Genomic DNA, 22,930 nt, shown 5'->3' on the forward strand with positions numbered 1-22,930 from the left:
TTACTTTTTGCAGCAAAAGAAAAATCTTGAACATTTTCCACTGACGACAAAGGGGAAAGAGCACTTCAGAAATCCACAGAAACCCTTTTCTCGAAGACATTGTTTCTTATTTCCTGGAGCCAGGGTGGATCCTGCAAGGTTAAAGAGGTCAAAGAAAGTGAGTATGGAATAATTGTGAAAAAACATGTCTGGTTCCAGAAAGGCTGATGCTGTCCCTGGACCTGAGTCTCCTATGAGAAATGGACTCCAGTTGCCCCAGGGGAGTTTTGGTTAGTACATTGGGAACAATTTCTTCATGGAAAGGGCTGTTGGGCATTGGAACAGGCTGCCCAGGGCAGTGGTGGAGTCACCATCCCTGGAGGGGTTTAAAAGATGCAAAGATGAGGTTCTTACAGACATGGGTTAGTGCCAGTGTTGGATTAAAGGTTGGATTCAATGATCTTGAGGGCCTTTTCCGAGCAAAATGATTCTATTTTTCTATTTGCATCAAGCACCAAACCAAACATCTTTACCTCTCCAGGAGGAGGTTATCTTTTCTGCATCAGTGACTGTTCACATGGGGAAAGTCATAGGGACAGATCAGCGTGAGGTCAAAGACTCTGTTCTGGCTTCTCAGCTGCTCAGCATTCATCAGAGCAAATACTTTCCCCAAAGTCATGTATCTTTGACAAATCTGGTCATTTCCCAGGACACGGAGGACCCCACAGATGGAGCTCACATCTCACCATGTCTCCCCTCTTCCCCTCTCACCTGCAGCACCCTGGGCCAACAGGAGCAACAAGGGAAAGAGCAGGTACAGGATCCGCATGGCTGATGCCTGTCCCGGGTCTTCACAAGGCTGCAGAGAGGACACAGAAAGAAAATAAAGGCACAGAGAAGCATGGGCACACACAGTGAATCAAAGAGCAGATCTCCAACAAAAGGAGATTATAATGGTTCGTAGCACTCCAACTTCAACTCCAACTCCAACAACAGATATCCTGGGGGCATTTGAGGAACCACCACCATGTTGGACAATCATTTATTTCATTGTCTTTTTCACAGCTCTTCCTGATGTTTTCTTCAAAAATCAGACTGGTGGATTCATGCCTAGTTGTTACTATTTTACACAAAACAACATCCATTGAAAATCACATTATAAGGAAAGAATAATTACTTTTACAAGTTATAGTCCCACAAGACTTCTGTAGGGCAGAATTTTCCAGAGAGACAGGACCAAGGGGTGACACAAGACACACTTCCCAGCACAGTCAGCAGATCAGGATTACCACAAGGGTATTTGCTCTCTTCCTTCTGCCTCTTCTTAATCAAATGCCAAAGCAGAGGAGGTTTACACATCAGGAGATGCTTCTGCCAGTACTCAAAGCCATGCCCACAGTCAAATGAGGGTCAAGAACTTAGGGAATAGTTTATACCTAGAGATGCCACATTATATGAAGAGCTAGCCAATGCCATCACTTCAGCCAGTTCAAACTGGCTGCCCCAAACACCCTTTCCCATCCACCTCTGCTTCCCTGGGCTCAGGAAAGTCCTCCCAGCTTGACTTAGGAGTGACCATCCTCAACTCAAGACCATTTTCAGGCTTCCCAGCAAAGACACCCCCAGCCCCACTCTCACTGCCCCTGCCCTATGCAGCACCAACCCGGGGAGGAGCAGGAGGGCAGGGAAATGTCCTGGTGGCCAGGAACAGCAGCACAAATCAACCTTTTGAGTCAACTGAGTGCCTAAAAGGAAGGAAAATCTCTGTACTGCTGTGGGGAAAGCATCACATTCCTTGGCTCAGGACAGTCCCCATTCCCTCAAAACAGAAGATCTTGGGTACCATCATCAAGGCACCTTTGCAGTCTCCCTTATCATTAGGAAAATCTCTTTCCATCTCCCATACGTTCTGGGTTCTTAAGACTCACGTGAAGGATTTTACTGTCTTTCCCAGGCAGCTCTGATGCTTTTTTATAATCAGAGACACTTCCAACAGTTTGTAATTAAGACGGTTCCAGGAAGATGGATTTTCAGAGACACTGAATGAGTGGACAGCATGGAAGAGACCCCAGCATCACCTACCTGTAGAAAGTGTTGGTTCAGAGCTCACCAAGCCAACAACAGGCTGTAACAATCCAATCAGGAACCACTTGCACCTGGATGTGTTAAGATCAGGGAGTATCACTTTTTCCAAAACACCCTGGTTTTATACCATTGCCAGTGGGTGAGACTTGCTTGTTCCCATGGCCACATCTCCTGCAGGCCAATCAGAAAGCGACCCATCTACGTGGGGATGATGAGGATGGACCTCGTCCCTCCCACTGGAGGTGGGAGACGCTGTGGTGCCTCCTGGGGGCTGTTGAAACCTTCACCGTTATCCCCATGCAACACTTCTTGTGACACCCCATGGCACAGGGGGCACATGGGCTGTTGTGGTTTCTGAAAAACCTTTGGGATGGACAAAGTAATGGGTTGGTGCAGACACCAGCACCAGCCCAGTCCCAGAAGGGAGTCCTTCTTTGTCTCTTCTCATCTGACTGAATAAACAGCCAGGGTGTAATGAGCAAGGACATGTGGTATATTGAAAACCTTCCTACCTCTAGACACTGCAAGAATATCTTCTAGAGCAAGATGTCTGTGCACCTGATATGACAAAGGCGGTAAGCATGAAACTGTCTCTCTAGTGACTATTTGCATAAAGTGAGAGCAGAGTCATAGAGTCATTGAATAGTTTGTTGGAAGGGATCTCCAAAGCTCATCTAGTCCAACCCCTGCCATGAGCAGGGACATCTTCAGAGATGTCTGAAGAGGGGAGTGATGCTTCCTTCTCTCTGGCTGGAGGAAGAAACAGGAAAAGGAGCTTTTGGGATGGACATTTGAGGTGCCAGCAACTGCAACCAGTACTCTTTGCTCTCCTCCTCCTGATGCTCCATGGAGCAACATGTAAGATAGGAATTCATTAAGTGTATGGAAAAATGGAGGATTTATCTGATACTACAGTGAAGCTTCCTAGTAGATAATGAGTTTCCCTACAAACATAAAGCAGATGAAAGAAGACAGAAGTCAAACCTTTTGGTACAATCATTTATTTTTCTTTAATTGAGATCATGATTCACCTGTGACTTTTCATGGTTGCTGTGGCATCCCCCCCAGGGTCCCACACACCCTATGTCTTTAGGGAAAGGCTCCTACTGCAGGTTCTGCAGCTGGGACTGGAGCTGGGACTCTCTAAATTCTCACAGTCCAGGGGTGGGGTTTTGCCACCATCTCCATATCTCCTGGCCCATGTCTTTCCAATTCAGCACACTGGGCACAGCAGCCCTGCTGGAGAGGAGGAGGAGGAGGGAGGAAGGCAGATCCTGCTTCCACCCTCAAAATCCTTTCTTGTACCAGGAGGAAGCCAGCAGACATGCTGGAGACCCTCTGCTGGAGTCTGCTGTGGGATGATGGTGACCACTCCACCCCAGTGCCATAAACACCCCCCTGTTTTCCATTGGAAAATTTCCCTTGGCTGTTGGAGAAAGGAGAGAACGTACATGCCAGGCACATGGAGAAACCCCTGGGTTGACTTGCTGGGCTGCAAGGACACGGCATCCTCCAACACCTCCCACCACCATCTGCAGAGAGTGCAGGGGCCTTCCTGGGCCCCAGTTTGTCTCATATTTGCCCAGCCAATAACGAGATTGAGAGTACATTTCCAGTGTATGCAAGGATAAAAAGACAAATACCAAATGTACAGTCTGACCATTCCAGTCAGAGCAATGTCCTGGTGCATTTGGGCACAAATATCTCCTGCATAGTATCCAAGGAGACTCCCTTCCCACAGAGCAGCAGGATGGTGCCTCCCTTGAACCCACCATCACTTGGGCTGAGCACTCATCACAAGGAAGGATCATTATCCCCTGCAAAAGAGGCTGACATGGAACTAAGCTCCTGGGAAAAGAAAGGAGGCTGGGCTTACAAAGCCAGGACCGGAGTTGCACTTCCCAGGAGGGAGCAGAACATCTCCATCACGACACACCAAACACCCTGACCCTGCAGGGACTGCCAGGCTCGGTGTCCCCACACCACACTCAGGCAAGACCATCCCCAGGGACAGACACAGTGGTGCTCCCAGCATCCCCAGCTGCTTCTCCTGCCACCAACCCACCACCACCCCAGAGCCAGCAGGCACAGCACACCCTCCATCACAAAGAAACAGCCACACATCCCGCCCGCTGCAATGCCAAACTGCTCATCTTTATTCAAGCCAGAAAAAGCAGGCTCTGTGACAGTGACACCAGGTCCATGTCAGGATGTCTCCAGCCCATGAGCACCCAGGAGGAGCAGCACTTCCACTCCTGCTGTCACAGCAGCTGGGGACGGCAGGGACAAGGAGGGGAGAGGACATCAGGAGATGGTTCCAGGAGCCAGAAGTGAGGGGGTCGTCCTGTTCAGAAAGTTCAGGGTCTCAACCCCAGATACTGTATGAAGAAAGCAGAGAAGCACGTTACATGCAAAGGTTTATTGGGCATTGGAACAGGCTGCCCAGGGCAGTGGTGGAGTCACCATCCCTGGAGGAGTTTAAAAGATGCAGAGATGAGGTCTGAGGGACATGCATTAGTGCCAGTATTGGATTAATGGTTAGACTTGATCTTGAGGGTCTCTTCTAACCAAAATTATTCTGTGAGTCTATGTTGTAACTTACTTTTCTCTTCCCCCCAGCGTCTCTCATCTCCTCTCCAATTAGAAGTAAGAAGAGGCAAATAAGACTCAATATCACAGAGGTAAATTCCAGTAATTTCAGTTGTCTTGGACCTGTGTTTTACTCATTGGTGGCAGCCTTGTTTCCAAGTCTCTTTAGAGACATTGGGATGAGGATCCCATGCCCCACACTACCCAAGGGGCAGCCTAGATGAACCTTGAAGGTCATTTCCATCCCAAACTATTCGATGGTTCTCGTTTGGACAACACAGCTGGTCTTTCTGTATTGACTGTGGGCAAGTCTTGTGGGGATGAAGGAGAGCGGGGATGCACTGGGTGACCTTGGGCTCCTTCAGCCCCACAGCATGGAGGTTCAAACCCATGAGGACTTTTCCCTTCTTTCCCTGGCTTTTGCCTCTAAGCATGAAGACATGAAGGTGTGAACCAGGAGCTGGCTTGAAAGACAATAATAACTATATGAATAGGAGAACTTACAATTTGCAGCAGTGGCTGAATTTTGTACAAAGTCCCACATATTTATAGGGGAAACGGCAGCCCCCGAGCACGCAGAATCCCTTCCGCCGTATGCATCCGTCTGTGCTTCCTGGTGCCATAGAAGATCATGCACAGAGAAAAAGTTAAAAGAATGATCTGGAAGAGCAGCATGTGGTCACAGAAAGGTCAAGTCTGCCCATGCATTCCAGGCCAGTCAGTGCATGGGCTTATCTTCAACCTCACCACAGCCATGTCTTCAACAGCCACATATCTCACCCAGAAAGACTCGTTCACTCTAATGTGGGTGCACACAAGAACAGACACTGAGAAGGACCAGCGTGAGGTTGAGGAAGAGCCGTGCTGACTCTCCAGATGCGTATCCACCCCAGCTACCTGTCCACCACTGCCCAGACCAGCGAAACTGGCACATCAGCATCCCTGTCCTGGCTGCACCCTGCCTTTGAGTGACCCCTGATGGAAAGTCCTTGCCCAACCCTGGCTGGGGTCACGCCTTGGGGCAACAGTGCTTTGGGACACTCAGATTCAGTGCTACTGGAGAGGTCTAAGCTAAAGACGTGGTGGCCAGCTGTCTCTGGCCATTGGGGTGCAGAAGGGCATCGTGGCTTTCAGGCACCCTCTAAATTGTTCACCTCCACCAGATCATCTCAGCTAGGTCAGACAGTACTGGGAGGGCTTGGAGGTTTAAGAGGCAGACATGTCAAAGGGTCCCCAAACTGCACTACATACCATGGGCAGACAACTCTTCCCTAAAGTGTCCACATTTTGGACAACTAAGATGGTCTGTGCAGTCTACACCTACAGTGACTTCAACAGTAGCTCATCCAGAGACCACCTCCCAGAGCAGCACCAATCACAGGGGTTGGAGCCCACAGGGACCTGAATCCCTACCCAGCCCACAGAAGCAGCCAAGCCCTTTTGGGCTGGATTCTTCCACATCCAGTCCAAATGAAAACAGCTGTAGATGCACCCAGATGTACACCATGGCATGGCTTTTCACACAGGAGCTCGAAGATGACCATAAAACCATTCCCTCCTAGTATTTGACAAAGTAGGTCACTTTCCAGGACATGGAAGACACCACAGATAAAGCTCACACCTCCCCCATCTTCCCTCTTGCCCTCTCACCTGCAGCGCTCTGGACCAAGAGGAGGAGCAAGGGGAAGAGCAGGTACAGGATCTTCATGGCCAACGTCTGGCCCAGGTCTTCACGGGGCTGCAGATGGGAGACACCAAAACTCCTGGAGATGACAGCACACAGTAATATGCTGTATTTCACAGGGTCTGTCTCAAGTGACAGAGGACAGTGTCTTCTGTGGCCTGTTCCCAGGGGTATCTGTCAGATATGTGACTTTTGCATATCCTGGGAGCAGCTGTGGAAGTATCTGCCTGTTAGGCAATCCAGCTGATATTTTTCCATCATCTTCTTTCTCACTATTCACTTTGTACTTTCTTAAAGAACACATGGGAGAAGTGATGCCTGACTACTGCACTTTTAAGCAAAACAGCATTCAAAGGCATGTGGAAAACACAAACAGAATATTTTCCCTTGGAAGCTACACCCCCTCATGCTTTATGCATCCAACACTTATCTCACAAGGAGAAATAAATAGGTCTCTGGAGAGACAGAGCTGAGGGTGAGACAAGATAGACTTTCCAATGTAGTTACCAGACACACTGTTAGTGCATTTGGTCTCACACACCTGCAAGGGCCAAACCAGAGAAGGTTTGCATATCAGAAGGTGATCATACCAACACTCAACCCAATGCCAGCAGTTAAATCAGGGCCAAGAACTGACCCAGGTCCTGGAGTTGAGGGAAATGCACCTGGAGGTGCCTGGCACTTAAAGGAGGCTCTCCATGACCAGTATGGTCAATTTATAGCAACCTTCCAAGTTAATGTAAGCGTGAAAGGATGGAAAATCCCTGCTTGAACAGCATCTCCCTACTTTGTCCAGGACAGACCCCATGTGCCCCAGCACGTGAGGTCTCAGGGACCTTCCTCAAGCCCAAGACACATTTCCAGAACCAGTTGTAGTCAGGAAACCCAGTCTCACTTTCAACATATTCTGGGCTCTGATAATCATGGACTTGTACAGACAATTAGTGGTCTTTACTGGAATGATCAGATGACATCATTACATACACACATACTTCCAACCTTTTGTCATTTAGAAAGTTTCAGGAGCTGAAGAGAGAGGGCTAATGGACAGCTGTCCATGAAGAAACCCCACAGTTACCCACCTGATGGAAGTCTTGATGTACAAGTCCCACCAGACCCACCAGGAACCTCTCGTGTCCAGATGCTCTTGGAGTCATGGAATGCTGCTTTGCCCAAAACACCCCAGTTTTATACCATTGCTCGTGGGTGGGACATGCACTCATTCCTGCTGACTCATGTCCCCTTGACCAAACAGAAAGCAACCCATCTGCTCGGGGCTGATGGGGTCACACCTTGTCCCTCCCTGTGGCAACGGGAGAGGCTGATGTGCCTCCTGGGGGCTGTTGCAATCCCCACCGTTATCCTCATGCAACATGTCTTGTGACACCCTGTGGCACAGTGGGCATGTAGGTTTGGCATGAGCTGCCTGGGGTGAACAAAGCAAACCGGCTGATGCAGGGAATAGCAGCAATAACAACAAAGTTTTCTTCTTTGTGTCCTCTCGTTTTATTAACGATATACGTAATCAGCTAGTGTGAGATGTTCAAGACACCTTTGTACACTGTGAGGAAAGTTTTACCTGTCATTTTCCTGGAAAAGGGTTTTCTGGCTAGTTTGGAAATGACACATAACTGCTGCAGCAATACACCTGTATGAGCTGGTGAACACAGAGAAACATGCCAGTCTCTCAGCTCACTACCTCCACATCAGTCATGCTACGCAGAACCACAGAGAGCAGAATCATAGAATAGTTTTGGCTGGAAAAGACCTTTAAAATCATTGAATCGAACTGTTAACCTCACACTGCCAAGTTCACCACTGAGCCATGTCCCTAAGAACCTCATCTACACATCTAAACCACTCCAGGGATGGTGACTCCACCACTGCCTGGGCAGTCTGTTCCAGTGCCTGGCAACAATTTATGGGAATAAATTTTTCCTAATATCCCATCTAAACCTCCCCTGGCATAACTTGAGGCCATTTCCTTGTCTTGTTGTTTATTATTTGGGAAAAGAGACCAATACCCTCCTTGCTACAGCGTCCTTTCAGGTCATGTATTCTAAATAAAAGCAGTCTTTTTTTTTCCCTTTCTCTCCTCTCTGTCTGCACTCTGAAACTCATGAGTTGACTGCTCAACACCATCAATCTGGTTCGAGTCACCTGGGCCAAGGACCCCCTGGGACAGTGGAACAGCTTTGCCCTGTGGAGATGAAGAGTGTTCGTGTTGACTGATGCAGGCTCCATATATGAGAGGTGAGCACAGGTGAGGAAAGGCCATGACAGGTGAGGGTGATCCCAACACCTCCCACCAAACTCTCCAGTTCAGGAAAGCACTGACAGTGACAGCTTTGCCTTTTTGGAAGGGAAAGGCTTCACCAAACCAGCCGGGGTCACTAGTTGGTCCCATGTGTACTTGTGTGTGGACACACACATGTATTGAACCACTCAGAGAACTTAAAGCATGAGGCTTGTTTCAGCAGAGAGGCAGAGGACACTGTCTTGGATGGAGAAGGGTATTGCCATCCCAGATTGCCTCCAGGTGGGCAGAGAGTAAACAACACCTGTTTACTCCTTGTAGACTACAGATTTGGACTTTTCCAGGCCATAGTCAATGACACCTGTCTCAGCGGTCACCTGGAGCAGGAGATTCATGGCCTCCTCCTATCTGCTGGGATGAGGTGTGCATCAGCACAGCTCCTGCATGGCCACAGCCAGGAGTGCTGCAGCTTGTGTAGGACACAGAGGAGCAGCAGCGCCTTTAGGAGAGGTTGGGTGGGCAGCCCTGGCCATGCCCGTCCAAGGGACACACACCCAGCACGCCCTGTGCAACAAGCCATGGCTTCCAGGGACATGGGACAGCTGTGACTGACAGATCCAGGTCCTGCTACCCATGAGGGAGCATCTGCAGAGCAGCTCCATCACAAACACACCAAACACCTTGGACCAGCAGCGAATGCCAGGTTCAGTGTCCCCACACCATGCCCAGGCAAGAACATCCCAGGAGACAGACACAGTGGTGACCGCCAGAACCTTCTCCTGCCACCAGCCCGCCAGCACCCCCAGAGCCAGCAGGCACAGCTCAGCCCCACCACAAGAAAACAGCCACACGTCCCACCCACTGCAATGCCAAACTGCTCGTCTTTATTCAGGAAAAAACAGGCTCTGTGACAGTGACACAGTGGATCCATGACAGGGACCCAGGAGGAGCAGCGCTTCCACTCCTGCTGTCACAACAGCTGGGGATGGCAGGTACAGGGAGGAGAGAGGACATCAGGAGATGGTTCCAGGAGCCAGAAGTGAGGGGGTCGTCCTGCTCAGAAAGTTCAGGGTCTCAACCCCAGATACTGTATGAAGAAAGCAGAGAAGCTCATCACCTCTTGTAACTTATTTTTCCCTTCTTCCCTTTCTCATGTATTTCTCCTGCTATGACAAGTATGTCTATGGTCCAAGAGAATCGGGCTCAACAGAGATGAAGTTCAATCCTTACTGCAGACAGTTTAGACCCATCTTGGCAGCCTTGATTCCAAGTGTATGCAGGTGCAGCAAAACCATTATCATGTCATCGATGCTGTCCGAGGACAGTGAATTATTCACTCTTTGCCAGCTTGGGAGAGCCCTCTGCAAAGCCTGGAGGAGTCTCATGGGACTGAAGGAGGCTGGTGAGACACTGGCTGACCTTGGGCCCCTTCAGCTCCACAGCAGACAGGTTCAATGAATCATGGAATAGTTTGGGTTGGAAGGGTCCTTAACGATCAGCTAGTTCCCATCCTCTGTCATGGCCAGGGAAACTTTCCACTGGACCAAGTTGCTCAAAGCCCCATCCAACCTGGCCTTGGAAATCTCCAGTGATGGAGTATCCACAACTCATCTGGTTCCAGCGTGTCACCACCCTCACAGTGAAGAAGTTCATCCTTACATCCAATCTAGATCAAACCCACAAGAGCTTTTCCCTTCATTCTTGGGCCTCTCCCACAAAGCATAAATGCAGGACAGTATTTACCAGGCATTGGCTATAAAGAATTTTTTAACAGATACTTCTGTGGACAAAGGAAGAAACTATGTCCTGAGCCAGAAATCTAGACCTTACCTTCTGCAGCAGTGGCGATAGCTTGAACACCTTCCAATAGCTGTTGTAGGGTAGTGGCAACGCCCAATAGTGCAGAATCCACCTCTTTGTCTGCATTGGGCTTCGTTTCCTGTTTCTATGGGGAATGACACAGACAAAATAACTAAAATGACAATCTGGGAGAGCAGCATGTGGTTGCAGGAAGGCAGACACTCCCCTGAAATTGGCATTTCAGGACAATGTATGGGCACATCTTCAGCCTCACCATAGCCCCATCTTTCATAGCAATGTGTGTCACCTAGAAGGACTCTTTCACTCTAAAGTGGGTGCACACGAGAACAGACACTGAGAAGGACCATGAAGTCAAGGAAGAACCATGTTGGCTCCCCAGCTGTATGTCCACCACCACCTGGACCAGCAGAGCTGGCAAACAAGGAACTTCTCACATCCCAGCTCCCTGTCCTGGCTGCACCTGCCTTTGAGTGGCCTCTGATGGAAAGTCCTCGCCCAGCCCTTGCAGGGGTCAAGGTTGGGGCAATGAGTTTTTGGGACATGCAACGGAGATACTGCTCAATGAGAAGGGACTTCTTTGTGTCCCAGGCAACCCACCAAGCCAACAACCCCTGGGGCTCTCTCCCATTCCTGCACAGGGTAAAAAATCATCCCAAAACTCCCAAAGAGGATCAACTGGGTACAGGGTTAGAGCCTGAAACCAAAACCCTGCTGACCAAGAGAAGCCAGGCTTCTATTTCCAGGGGCTCTCTCTACTGCCAACCCATGTCCTCTTGGAAGGTCACTCAGAAAACACATTCTCCTCAATCCCTCCCGAACTTTGCATCACTCTAACTAACATGCTCTCTTTGTGGGACATGGAAAACCCCACTGATGGGACTCACACCTCACCCATCTCCTCTCTGTCCCTCTCACCTGCAGCACCCTGGATCAACAGGAGGAAGAAGGGGAAGAGCAAGTACAGGATCTTCATGGCTGATGCCTCTCCCAGGTCTTCATGGGGCTGCAGAGGGGGACACCAAGACAAATAAACCTGTACAATGCTAAACATCTTGGGAGCATTTCAGGATAGTCTCAGGATCTGGGAAACTGATCACTTAAGCAGGATGCTTTTCCACAGACCTTCCCCAAAGCAAAGACTGCAGACCTTGGAGCCAGCTGTTGCCAAAACAATCAGAACAATCAGAAGTCCAGTGAAATTTTGAAAACGGAGTTATAAATTTGCCATTGAAAGTTATGGAGCTAATGAGCTTTTAATCCCTCATGTTTCATGTATCAAATGCTTTTCTCATTAACAAAATACATATATATTTCCTGATTGCTAGAAAGACCCACATCTCCAGAGTTCACCAAAGGTGCTACATTCCTATGGCCTGAAACCACCTGTCTCCAGAGTTGACCCCAATCAAGAAATTAAAATGACATTTTTTCAAGCAGAACAGAATTACTGCTTGTGACTTTCACATTTCTGCATCTCCTTAATCAAAGGCTAGAGCAGAGAAGGTTTGCACACCAGGAGATGCTTGTACCACTACTCAGTGCCATGCCATAGTCAGACTATGGGAGATATAGGATCCAGGGTCTGGAATTTAGGGAAATGCATGTGCCTGGAGATGCCACATTAGATGAAGTGTCAGCCAGTGCTCTGCATCATATCAGCCAGTCCAAACTGGCTGCCTCAAACACCTTTCCCATCCACCTCTGCTTCCCTGGGCTCAGGAAAGTCCTCCCAGCTTGGCTTAGGAGTGACCATCTTCAACTCAAGACCATTCTCAGGCTTCCCAGCAAAGACACCCCCAGCCCCACTCTCACTGCCCCTGCCCCATGCAGCACCAACTCGGGGAGGAGCAGGAGGGCAGGGAAGTGTATTGGTGGCCACAAACAACAACACAAATCAGCCTTTTGAGTCACCTGGAAGGATGGAAAATCTCTGTACTGCTGTGTGAAAAGCATCTTCTTCCTTGGCTGAGGAAGTCCCCATTCTCCAATAACAGAAGATCTTGGGTCCCTCCTCAAGCATCAAGTCACATTTCCACATTTCTTGGACACATAAGCAGGTTAATTCCCTTTCCTAGGCATCTCTGATGGCTTAATTACATGTATGGATACTTCCAGCTGTTTGTCATTCAGATGCCTCTAGGGTGATGGGATTTGAGGAGAGAGGTAGAGTGGGTGGCTATCCATAAAGAAACCCCGCAGTTACCCACTTGATGAAGGTCTTGGTGTTCAGGCAGTAACAAACCCAACAGGAACTGCTTGAGTCCAGATGCTCTTGGGTCCAAGGAGTACTCTTTGTGCCAAAATACTCTGTTTTTATATCACTGCTGGTGGGTGGGACATGTGCTTATTCCTGATGACAGATCTCCCATTGGTCAATCAAAAAATGACCGATATGTGTGGGGATGATGGGGTCGCACCTTGTCCCTCTCTGTAGTAGTGGAAGAGGCTGAGGTGCCTTCTGGGGGCTGTTGCAATCCTCACCGTTATCCTCATGCAACACGTCTTGTGACATCCTACTGCACAGAGGGCACACGGGCTTGGCATGAACTGCCTGGGATGGACAAAGCAAACTGTCTGGTGTAGACACCAGTAGCAACCATTCCCATAAAAGGATAAAATATTTGTCTCTTCCTTTCCTTTCAGTTCACTTGGCAAGCAGGTAGTGTGTGGCGTGCAAGATCATGCAAAATACTTTCCTTTTCTCTCCATTTAATATTAAAAGAATAGCTTCGCCCTTGCCAAGGTGATTTGCATTTGACATGCTAAGAATAAGCATAAGGCTACGTTTTGATGGCTACTTAGATAAACAGACAGTGAACAGAGGAAAGTGACTGGATGAGACCACAGCTCACCTAATTCTGTCTGAATTTACTCCTCCTAAAATGGTTATTCCTGGTACAAAACCCACAAATATGGTTCAATAGAAGAAAGTTTCTGTATAAAGCTCTGCACACTAAGGGATGATACCGAATGAAGGTGAATAGGACTCATTAGGCCTTGGAGGTGTGGACTTGATCAACAGAGTTTGTGCATTTATAGGAATTTTGTGGTGCTTCAGAAAGGTAAAGATCAAGGTGGGTCATGGAAGAACATGTCATGAAAAACAGAGAAGCAAGAGATTACTCCTATGAGGACAGACTGAGACAGCTGGGGTGTTCAGCCTCAAGAGAAGCTCCAGGGAGACCTTGTGGCCTTTTTACACTTTTTATACTTGAAGGGGGCTGATAAGAAAGATGGGGACAGACTTTTTAGCAGGGCCTGTTGTGATAGGATGAGGGGTGATGGTTTTAAAGTAAAGGAGGGAGATTCAGGCCAGACGTGAGGAAGAAATTGTTTCTGCTGAGGGTGGTGAGAGCCTGGCCCAGGTTGGCCAGAGAGGTGGTAGATGAACCATCCCTGGAGACATCCCAGGCCAGGCTGAACAGGGCTCTGATCTGGATGAAGATGACCCTGCTCATGACAGGGGTGGCACTGGATGAGTTTTGGATGCCCCTTCCAACCCAAACTGTTCTCTGATTCCTCAGGGACAGGATGATTCCCCTGGCCCAGCTACGCCTGGACTCCACAACACCCCCTGGTGCAACACACCCAGGCCCCACAGCTGGGCATGAACCCAAGGCCACCAGAGTGACATGTCCTGTGAAACAGCCCCACAGGGACTCCTGACCCAGCTTGGGACCCAATGGACAAGCAGCAGGCACCCAATGAATTTAGGGGTTCATAGCAAACTCCATGCCTGACCGTGGATGTGGATGTGGGGATACACTTGCGGAGAGGGTAGACTGGTATTGGGATCCATATGTGTCCCCCCACAGTGCAGGGGGATGTTTCTGTGGCTTGGGGCCAGCTTGGAAAGACGGCAGGTGAAGGTGGGGCAGCATGGCCAGCCGGGCAGGGAAGGGATTGTCCTGCTCTTCTGTGCACTGGGACGGCCTCACCTGCAGCACTGCGTGCAGTTCCAGGAGCCACAGTATAGACGGATATAAAGCTACTGGAAAATGTCCAGAAGAGGGCGACAAATTTCATGGAGGGTTTGGAGAGGACAACATATGAGGAACAGCTAAAGCCACCTGGTTTGTTCAGCCTGGAGAAGAGGAGACTGAGGGCAGAGCTTACGGTGGCTACAGCTTTACCACGAGGGGAGGAGGAGGGGCAGGGCTGAGCTCTTATCTCATGACAGTGACATAACCCCAGGGAATGGCAGGAAGATGTGCCAGGGGAGGGTCAGGTTGGACATTAGGAAAAGGTTCTTCACCCAGAGGGTGCTGGACACTGGAACAGGCTCCCCAGAGAGGTGTCACAGTCCCAAGCCTGGCAGTGTTCAAGAAGAGACTGGACAACACCCCCAGACTCATGGTGTGAACTGTGGGGTTGCCCTGTGCAGGGACAGGATTTGGATTCAATTATACTTGTGGGTCCCTTCCAACTCAGGACATTCTATGGTTCTGTGTGTGTGAATTTGTGGGTCCATGCATATCAGGAATTCACCCCATCTTCTCCACCCTCCCCTGCACAGGAGGAAAAGATTGCACACCGACATGTTTCTCCCTGAGGACACACAAACACACCTCGGCAGCAGGAATGAAAACCACCATCTTGTATTGCAGACAGAGGGGAAGGGATTCCCATGGGAACATGGTCCAGCTGTCCAGGGTTGCCACTGTTCCCAGAGGTGCTTGGTTCCTCTTCACAGCATCGTCCTGACCATGTTGAGAGGGCATGGGGAGGTCTCAGAGGGCTTCTCGGAGATCGGTGCCAGGAACGCAGAAGGCCATCAGGGATACCATCGGCTGCAGGAGGAAAGGTCTGGCAGTGCCTGTCCCAACCAGGGCAGCAGGGAGGGCTCCATGTCCCTGTGCCCTTGTGCTGCGTGTTCTCCCCTCTTTCTCCAACAGCCTCACCTCCACCTCCAACAGGCAGCAACCCCAGCCCTTTGGGCAGCCCTGAGCCTACCTCCGACAGCAGAACTCTCGCTCAGAGCAAATGCCAACACGGCCGATCCCCGGAGGGCAGGACCCGCGAGAGCAGAAGCCCCCACGGCGCTGACAGTCCTGGGGCGATCCTCGAGCGAGGGACAGCCCTGCAGAGCACAGAAAGAGGAGACCTCCAGCATGGTCCTGGTCTCTACACAGCCAGCGTTCGCCCACCCCTATCTGTCCCCTGCCCCAAAATGGAAGGCATTTGCAGCAGAAATCAAAAGGATATTTATGGCACATGGATGGCACTATCCCCCAGCAGTCTCCAGGAAAGGGTCTCCAACTTATCTACTGGCTCCCTCCTGGCACAAGGGAGGACTCCGAGGGTGGAGGCAGGATCTGCCTTCCTCCCTCTTCTTCCTCCTCATCTCCAGTGGAGCTGCTGTACCCAGTGCTGCTGGCTTGGAAAGACATAGACCAGGGGGTATGGAGAATCACAGAATCACAGAATCACAGAATCACAGAATGTTAGGGGTTGGAAGGGACCTCGAAAGATCATCCAGTCCAATCCCCCAAGAAGATGGCAAAGCCTCATTCCTGGAGAGCAAGAGGTTTGCTACAAGGTGCCAGCCACAGAACCTGCATCATGAGCCTTTCCTTAAAGAACTCATGGAATCACAGGATGGTTTGGGTTGGAAGGGACCTTCACAGCTCATCCAGTGCCACCCCTGCCATGGGCAGGGACATCTTCACCAGCTCAGGTTGCTCAGAGCCCCGTCCAGCCTGGTCCGGGATGTCTCCAGTGAAGAGGCATCCACCACCTCTCCAGGCAACCTGGACCAGTACTTTACCACCGTCATTGTAAAAATATTCTTTCTCATTCCTACCCTGAGCTAGAGGTCTAAAGATCCCCAGGGGATGCCACAGCAACTGGGAAAAGTCACACATGACTCATGATCTCATTTGGCAAAACTTCCACTTTCCCCTACAAAATATTGACAAAGGACAAAGCCTCCACGTTCTCCCACACGTGTCTTACCTGCTGCTCCCTGGAGCATCACCAGGAGGAGAGCGCAGAGCAGAGGCAGGATCCGCATGGCTGGGAGCCACTGGCAGCTTCTCACTCTGGGGAGGAGAAAAAGGAGGCAGAGATGAACAGGAGGGTCCCCACCTGCATAGCACTTGCACAGGGCTGGGGACGAGGAGAAGGAACAGCCCGTTCAGGCAGAGAAGTGGCCAGTCACCAGTGGGACAACACTCGGCAGCCCGGAGTAGGATCCTCCCACAGCCTCTTGGCTCCTGGCAGCAGCAGCAGTTTAGTCCCAGACAAGTGATATCTCCGTGTGGCAAAGTGTCCCTTGGGATGGCTGACACCTCAAAACATCCAGCACAAAAACTCCTTTTCCTTCTTCTCCCTTTTCCAGAGAAAAAGAGGCATCGCTTTCTTCTTCTGCCACCCCTGAGAAGGATTCCTAGGTCTCCAGTCTTGCATCATCTCTGCTTGCATAAGGGGTGTTGGGTGCAGTGGTTTGCTGGACACGTCTTGGGACAAGCCACATCCCTGTTTGTTAGACCTTGGCAAACGATCTGCTTTCACAACACAAAGGAGCTCTGTTCTCCTCCCTGAAGCATGCTTTCTATGCTTCGCTTGAAAATAACTGGGAGGACGCCGCTTGGGATGACATCTCCTACAACCGGCAATCTCGTGAATGACAGGCTCTAATTGTGACTTTGTTGTGTTAAGTGTTTGTTGTGTCAAAAGTCTGCTGTATGTAACCCTTTATTGGTTCTCAATGTATTCATGGGTGCCAGCTTTGTATATACTTTCAGCATTGTTGCAGGTTAATCAAGCATATATATATGTGCGTACACATAGAATCAGAGAAGGGTTTGGGTTGAAGGGACCTTCCTAGCTCCCCCAGTGCCACCCCTGCCATGAGCAGGGACATCTTCACCAGCTCAGGTTGCTCAGAGCCCCGTCCAGCCTGGCCTGGGATGTCTTCAGGGATCGGGTATCCAACACCTCTCTGCCCAACACACACCAGTATTTTACCCCCGTATTTGCTGAGTGGTTACATGAATATACTTTCTATCCCAATACATTATCATATTTTATTGTCTTTCCTGCCTCAGTTTCTCTCCCCAGAGAGGGAAATTGCACAAAGTATTTGCAGGTCTGCGCTGGGTAAGTCTCTTGGCAGCCAACATGACTCTGCCGTGGTGGTCAGGAGCAGGGGCTTCAGGACAACTCCTTGTTCCCTCCACCACCCCAAAAGTAAGCTAGTGCATATGTTGAAAAGCAACAGCACAGGGATGCAATTAGTTGCCACCTTAACGAAACTCTGTGCCACCCCTGCCATGGGCAGGGACATCTTCACCAGCTCAGGTTGCTCAGAGCCCCGTCCAGCCTGGCCTGGGATGTCTCCACGGATGGTTCATCCACCACCTCTCTGCCCAACCTGGGACAGGCTCTCATCACCCTCAGCACAAGCAATTTCTTCCTCTTGTCTAGCCTGAATCTCCATTCTTTAGTTTAAAACTACATGATAAGTAGTTTAAAAAACACATTAATGTCTCCCTGGAGCCTTCTCTTCTCCAGCCTGAACAACCCAGATTTCTCAGCCCAGGGCTGAAATCTTTCTGCAAAGACCCCGGTCCTTGAGCAAAAACATCTTGCGCTGTTCCAGTTTGTGAAAGAAGCACTCACCTACCCTGGATTGTGCAAAACTTCTTAGGACATAAACTGTAAATTGCTGGTTTCGTTCCATTTGGCCACTTCCTCAGGTGTCCGTCCAGGGGAATCCCTGCGAGGCAGCCGTTGGTCCAGTTTCCTGCCCTTCACAAGGCTGTGGTTTCACTGGCGGTGGAGTCATTTGCAGAAACATCTGCTGTGAACGAGGCCAGATGCTCTGACAGAAATGGCAAGCTCAGGGCTACGAGTCAGCCCTTCGCATGTAGGGACTCGAATTGGTTGTTTGCCTCAAAGTGCCAGGACTCTTGGAGCAAAAGATGCATCATTTCTTAGAAATGAACTGGAACAACCAACAGTAGAAAAGGAGACAGAGAAGCAAAGCCTTTTGCATGTAGGCACTTGAATTGGTTGTTTCCCCTCAAAAAGTCAACCGTTACTGTTCCTGCCTTTGCTGAGCATCTTCACACAGACCATGGGAGAGCTGAGGTCAGTTCCCACTGTATTTCAGAGATACAAATATATCCCTTCACCCTAAAGACGTGCCCTAAGAGCAGCTGGCTCAGCCTGGCTGTGTTTGCTTTTAAATTCCCTCTGCTTGTGGGAAAGAGTAGCTGCGTTCAGAGTGATGGTTCAGAAAGGTGCTCAGAAGGCTCTGGGGAGACATTATTGTGGGCCTCCAGAACTTAAAAGTGGCTTCTAAGAAAGACGGGGACAGACTTCTTAGCAATAGAACAAGGGGTGATGGTTTTAAAGTTAAAAGAGGGAAGATTCAGGCTAGATATGAGGAAGAAATTGTTTGCACTGAGGGTGGTGAGAGCCTGTCCCAGGTTGGGCAGTGAGGTGGTGGATGAACCATCCCTGGAGACATCCCAGGCCAGGCTGGACGGGGCTCTGAGCAACCTGAGCTGGTGAAGATGTCCCTGCTCATGGCAGGGGTGGCACTGGGGGAGCTTTGGATGTCCCTTCAACCCAAAATATTCTGTGATTGGTTCTACGATTCTGTGAAAGGTCCCTGGCCTGTGTTAAGCCCCAGGGTTACTCTGGCTCAGTGATGGTTGGCCTGGGCTCCGTCCCTGAGGCTGCCTGGATTTGGAGGCTGTTTGGCTGCACACGCATGAGCTGCCAACTAGTCTCAGGGCAGAAAGCTATTTACAGCCACTGAGTGCTTGTCTGAAGGCAGGTTTGTCTGCACAAGTATGCTCCTGACCATGCAAGAGCAGCTCACTGAGCAACCTACACCTTCTGAGTTTTCTATTAGGGTTCAGGGCAGAACAGCAGAAACCTCTTGTATGATGAGTGATTGAAGTAACAGGGGTATTAGACTTCTATGCATGCTGTCTAATTGTCTCAGGCAATGTTGTAGGACAAACTCCAATCTCCTGGTCTGCTGCTGCAGCTGGTACGAATTTTGCAGATTTACTCCAAATTTACATCAGCCAAAACAACAGAAAGAAAAAAATGACATTCTAATCTTAAAGTGGGATCACCTGCCCCATTTTATTCTCCTCAGTGCCTCCTCCTTAGTTCCCATAACAAAACAAGAGGCTGTTCCCATGTTTGAAAGGTCTGGACTAAGAGGTGGGAAAGTTTTCAGAGCAGAAGTGCTATGAAACATCATAGAATCACAGAATGCTAGGGATTGGAAGGGACCTGGAAAGCTCATACAGTGCAATCCCCCCGCCGGAGCAGGAACACCCAGATGAGGTTACACAGGAAGGTGTCCAGGCGGGTTGGAATGTCTGCAGAGAAGGAGACTCCACAACCTCCCTGGGCAGCCTGGGCCAGGCTCTGCCACCCTCACTGAGAAGAAGTTTCTTCTTAAGTTTAAGTGGAACCTCTTATGTTCCAGCTTAAACCCATTACCGCTTGTCCTACCATTGTTTGTCACAGAGAAGAGCCTGGCTCCATCCTCCTGGCACTCACCCTTTGTATATTTGTAAACATTAATAAGGTCACCCCTCAGTCTCCTCTTCTCCAAACTAAAGAGATCCAGCTCCCTCAGTCTTTCCTCACAAGGGAGGTGCTCCACTCCCTTTATCATCTTGGTTGCCTTATGCTGGACTCTCTCCAGCAGTTCTCTGTCCTAACAAAAGTCTTTTCCAAAAATCACCCGGAGAAGACTTTTGTGCTCCCTATGGAAACAGCAACCAACCCCAGCTTTGGTCACAGCACGAGGTTTCCAGCAGGCGGAGAATACCCCAGCAATCATTCACTCAGCAGCCCAAGAGGGGAAAATATTTTGATAAACCAGTTACTCCTGGTAAGTTTGACCTGATTTCAGAATCCTTGCTCAAATTTCTAAAAGCAAATAACACTTCTAGAGAAAAGAACGACACCACCACACGCAGAAGCCACACAACCTCCCCAGCTCTCACATTTATTGAAAGAAGAATGGAAAATCCTCGATGACTGGTACAACGGTCCCCCAAATACAATGGTGTGAGAAGCGATCATCCCCAGATCCCTGGAGATCGTGTGCAATCAGCCACACTACAACCTACACAAAGGAAATAAAAATATTTAAGGGTTTTCAAGCCTATATTGATGGGGAAAATCCCACTAAACAAGGCATATACCGAAAATTTGGAAAGTCATCTTTGCCCTGGTTAAATCCTAAACTTACCATTTACAGCATGAATGCCCCAAACGGCATGGACCCAGATAAATGTTGCCACGAGGGCATATCCCATGGACGCAGAAAGTCCCACGATATCCACATCGCATATAAGGTCCTGGAGGTATTGCAAAGCCTGTGCCATAGAGAAAAAAAATATTAAAAAAGCAGGAAACAGCTGTTACTGGCATTTTGCTAAATTCCTGTGTGCTGACACGATGCCACACTGGTGCCCAACGTCATGACAGTTCTAATGTAACCCTCAGAGGAGGTGGTTTATGGGCAGAACAACCAAGAAAATTCTCTAATCCCTTCTGCAGATGTAAGAATTGTGTCTGCAAGACCAGGACTCCTTTTGGAATTCAGATTTCAGGGATGGACAGCAGAGATCTGATAAAAACCACTAATGTGGACACTTATTAGCCCTTAAAATCTTGTAGGTCACAGTTAAGGAGAGATGCACCAGCTCAGCTGGGAGGCTGCCACTTCTAGGGGCAGAAAGATGAAGCTTTCTGTGCAGCCAAATTTCAATAGATTTGGTGATTTCCCTCCCTATACATTCCACTCAGGTCTCAAAGCAGGTCCTGGTGTCTAGCAGTCTGTATTTATGGTCACTATACCTGGAAAAATTCCACAAAGCATGCAGAATGACACTTCCACATTGGTAAATACCCCATGCCAGGCATTGCCCTCTGGGTCTGAGGCCAAGCAGTGTGGCATTGCCCTTAGCAACAGGGATAACGTTTATTCCCCATTAAAATATTAAAATAGGATATCCATGTTCAAACTGCCTTTTTGGATGGTCACCAGTCTATGCGATTTCAGTAATAGTGTCTGGGTTTTATCTGTGAAAGCACTAGTCGTCAGGGTTCGAAATCATAGAACCATGGAAACATAGAATCATTGAATCATAGAATCATAGAACCATTTTGATTTAAGACACTCTTAAGATCATCAAGTCCAACTGTTAAGACTGGCACTACCCCATGTCCCTGAGAACCTCATCCCCGTCTGTCCAACCCTCCAGGGATGGTGACTCCAGCACTGCCCTGGGCAGCCTGTTCCAATGCCCCACAGCCCTTTGGGGAAGAAATTGTTCCCCACATCCAACCTCAACCTCCCCTGGTGCAACTTGAGACTGTTTCCTCTGCTTCTGGTGCTTGTTCCTGGGGAGCAGAGCCCGACCCCCCCTGGCTTCAAGCTCCTTTCAGGCAGTTCAGAGATCAGAAGGTCTCCCCTCAGCTCCTGTTCTCCAGCTGAACCCCCCAGGTCCCTCAGCCACTCCCATCACACTTGTGCTCCAGCCCCTTTCCCAGCTCTGTTCCCTTCTCTCAACTCGCTCCAGCACCTCAAGGCCTTTCCTGTAGTGAGGGAGCAGATCACTAATTAGTCAGCATGTTGCCTGGCCCTGTTTGATCAATAAAGATGTAGCCTGGCAGGCTGACGCATTCTGGATGCACCTGATTGCTCATGAACCGATTAATTCCAGTTTCACAGTTCATCTGTGCAATAGCACTAAATGCAGCATATCTAGAAAGTGGAGAGCTTGTTCCAGCAATGAGACCACATATATTCCAGATGTACAGTGGATCCAGCATATCCCTGGGGCATTAGATTCTCACGTGCTGTGTAGCACGCACACACAGCACGACTCAGAATATCCCAGGTAGAAATAAGTGAGTGCTGGAAAGGCTGAATTATACCCTTCTGATCCCAAGCTGTCTGTGGGACATGGCAGAGGGTATCGTGAGTGGTCTCAGCTCTCACAAACTTTCTTCCAGATAAACTTCTCGCTTTATTATACCCAGAAGATAAGCCCTACTGAAAACAGCCCAAACACCCACTGTCCATATTTGTATGCTAAATAAGAACATAGAATCGTATAATAGTTTGGGTTGGAAGGGTCCCCCAGTGCCACCCCTGCCATGAGCAGGGACATCTTCACCAGCTCAGGTTGCTCAGAGCCCTGTCCAGCCTGGCCTGGGATGTCTCCAGGGATGGTTCATGCACCACCTCTCTGGCCAACCTGGGACAGGCTCTCAACACCCTCAAGGTACAAAACTTCTTCCTCATGTCTGGCCTCCTTTAGTTTAAAACCATCACCCCTTTTCCTATCGCAACAGGCCCTACTGAAAATCCGTCCCCATCTTTCTTATAGGTCCCTTTTAAGTACTGAAAGGTTGCAATAATGAAGCAAGCTTTCTGGTCCAGACCAAGGGAAGACTTTGCCCAGTGTCCTTTCTGTAAGAACCACCATTACTGAGGTAAGAATAAGATCAAGCAAGCAGATATG

General features: G+C 49.4%; 3 protein-coding genes across 3 annotated transcripts; all 3 read right to left on the bottom strand.

The window, feature by feature from the left end:
• On the bottom strand, positions 1-2,242 carry LOC135579226 (ostricacin-2-like). The gene is made up of 3 exons (XM_065060017.1): positions 2,062-2,242; positions 751-838; positions 1-131 (listed from the first exon to the last, which is right to left on the bottom strand). The coding sequence occupies exons 2-3, from the start codon at positions 806-808 to the stop codon at positions 1-3; spliced, it is 189 nt and encodes a 62-aa protein (XP_064916089.1). The 5' UTR covers positions 809-838; positions 2,062-2,242.
• Positions 2,243-9,451: 7,209 nt separating this feature from the next.
• On the bottom strand, positions 9,452-15,136 carry LOC110355456 (uncharacterized). Its single transcript, XM_021281046.2, has 4 exons — positions 14,984-15,136; positions 11,331-11,418; positions 10,425-10,539; positions 9,452-9,681 (listed from the first exon to the last, which is right to left on the bottom strand). The coding sequence occupies exons 1-4, from the start codon at positions 15,134-15,136 to the stop codon at positions 9,669-9,671; spliced, it is 369 nt and encodes a 122-aa protein (XP_021136721.2). The 3' UTR covers positions 9,452-9,668.
• On the bottom strand, positions 14,998-16,886 carry LOC135578963 (gallinacin-5-like). Its single transcript, XM_065055641.1, has 4 exons — positions 16,576-16,886; positions 16,371-16,456; positions 15,369-15,495; positions 14,998-15,205 (listed from the first exon to the last, which is right to left on the bottom strand). Exons 2-4 carry the CDS (start codon positions 16,426-16,428, stop codon positions 15,190-15,192), a joined length of 201 nt encoding a protein of 66 aa, XP_064911713.1. The 5' UTR covers positions 16,429-16,456; positions 16,576-16,886; the 3' UTR covers positions 14,998-15,189.
• Between the last annotated feature and the right edge of the window lie 6,044 nt (positions 16,887-22,930).

This window comes from Columba livia, chromosome 3 (genome assembly GCF_036013475.1).
Source record: "Columba livia isolate bColLiv1 breed racing homer chromosome 3, bColLiv1.pat.W.v2, whole genome shotgun sequence".
Lineage (NCBI taxonomy): Eukaryota > Metazoa > Chordata > Aves > Columbiformes > Columbidae > Columba > Columba livia.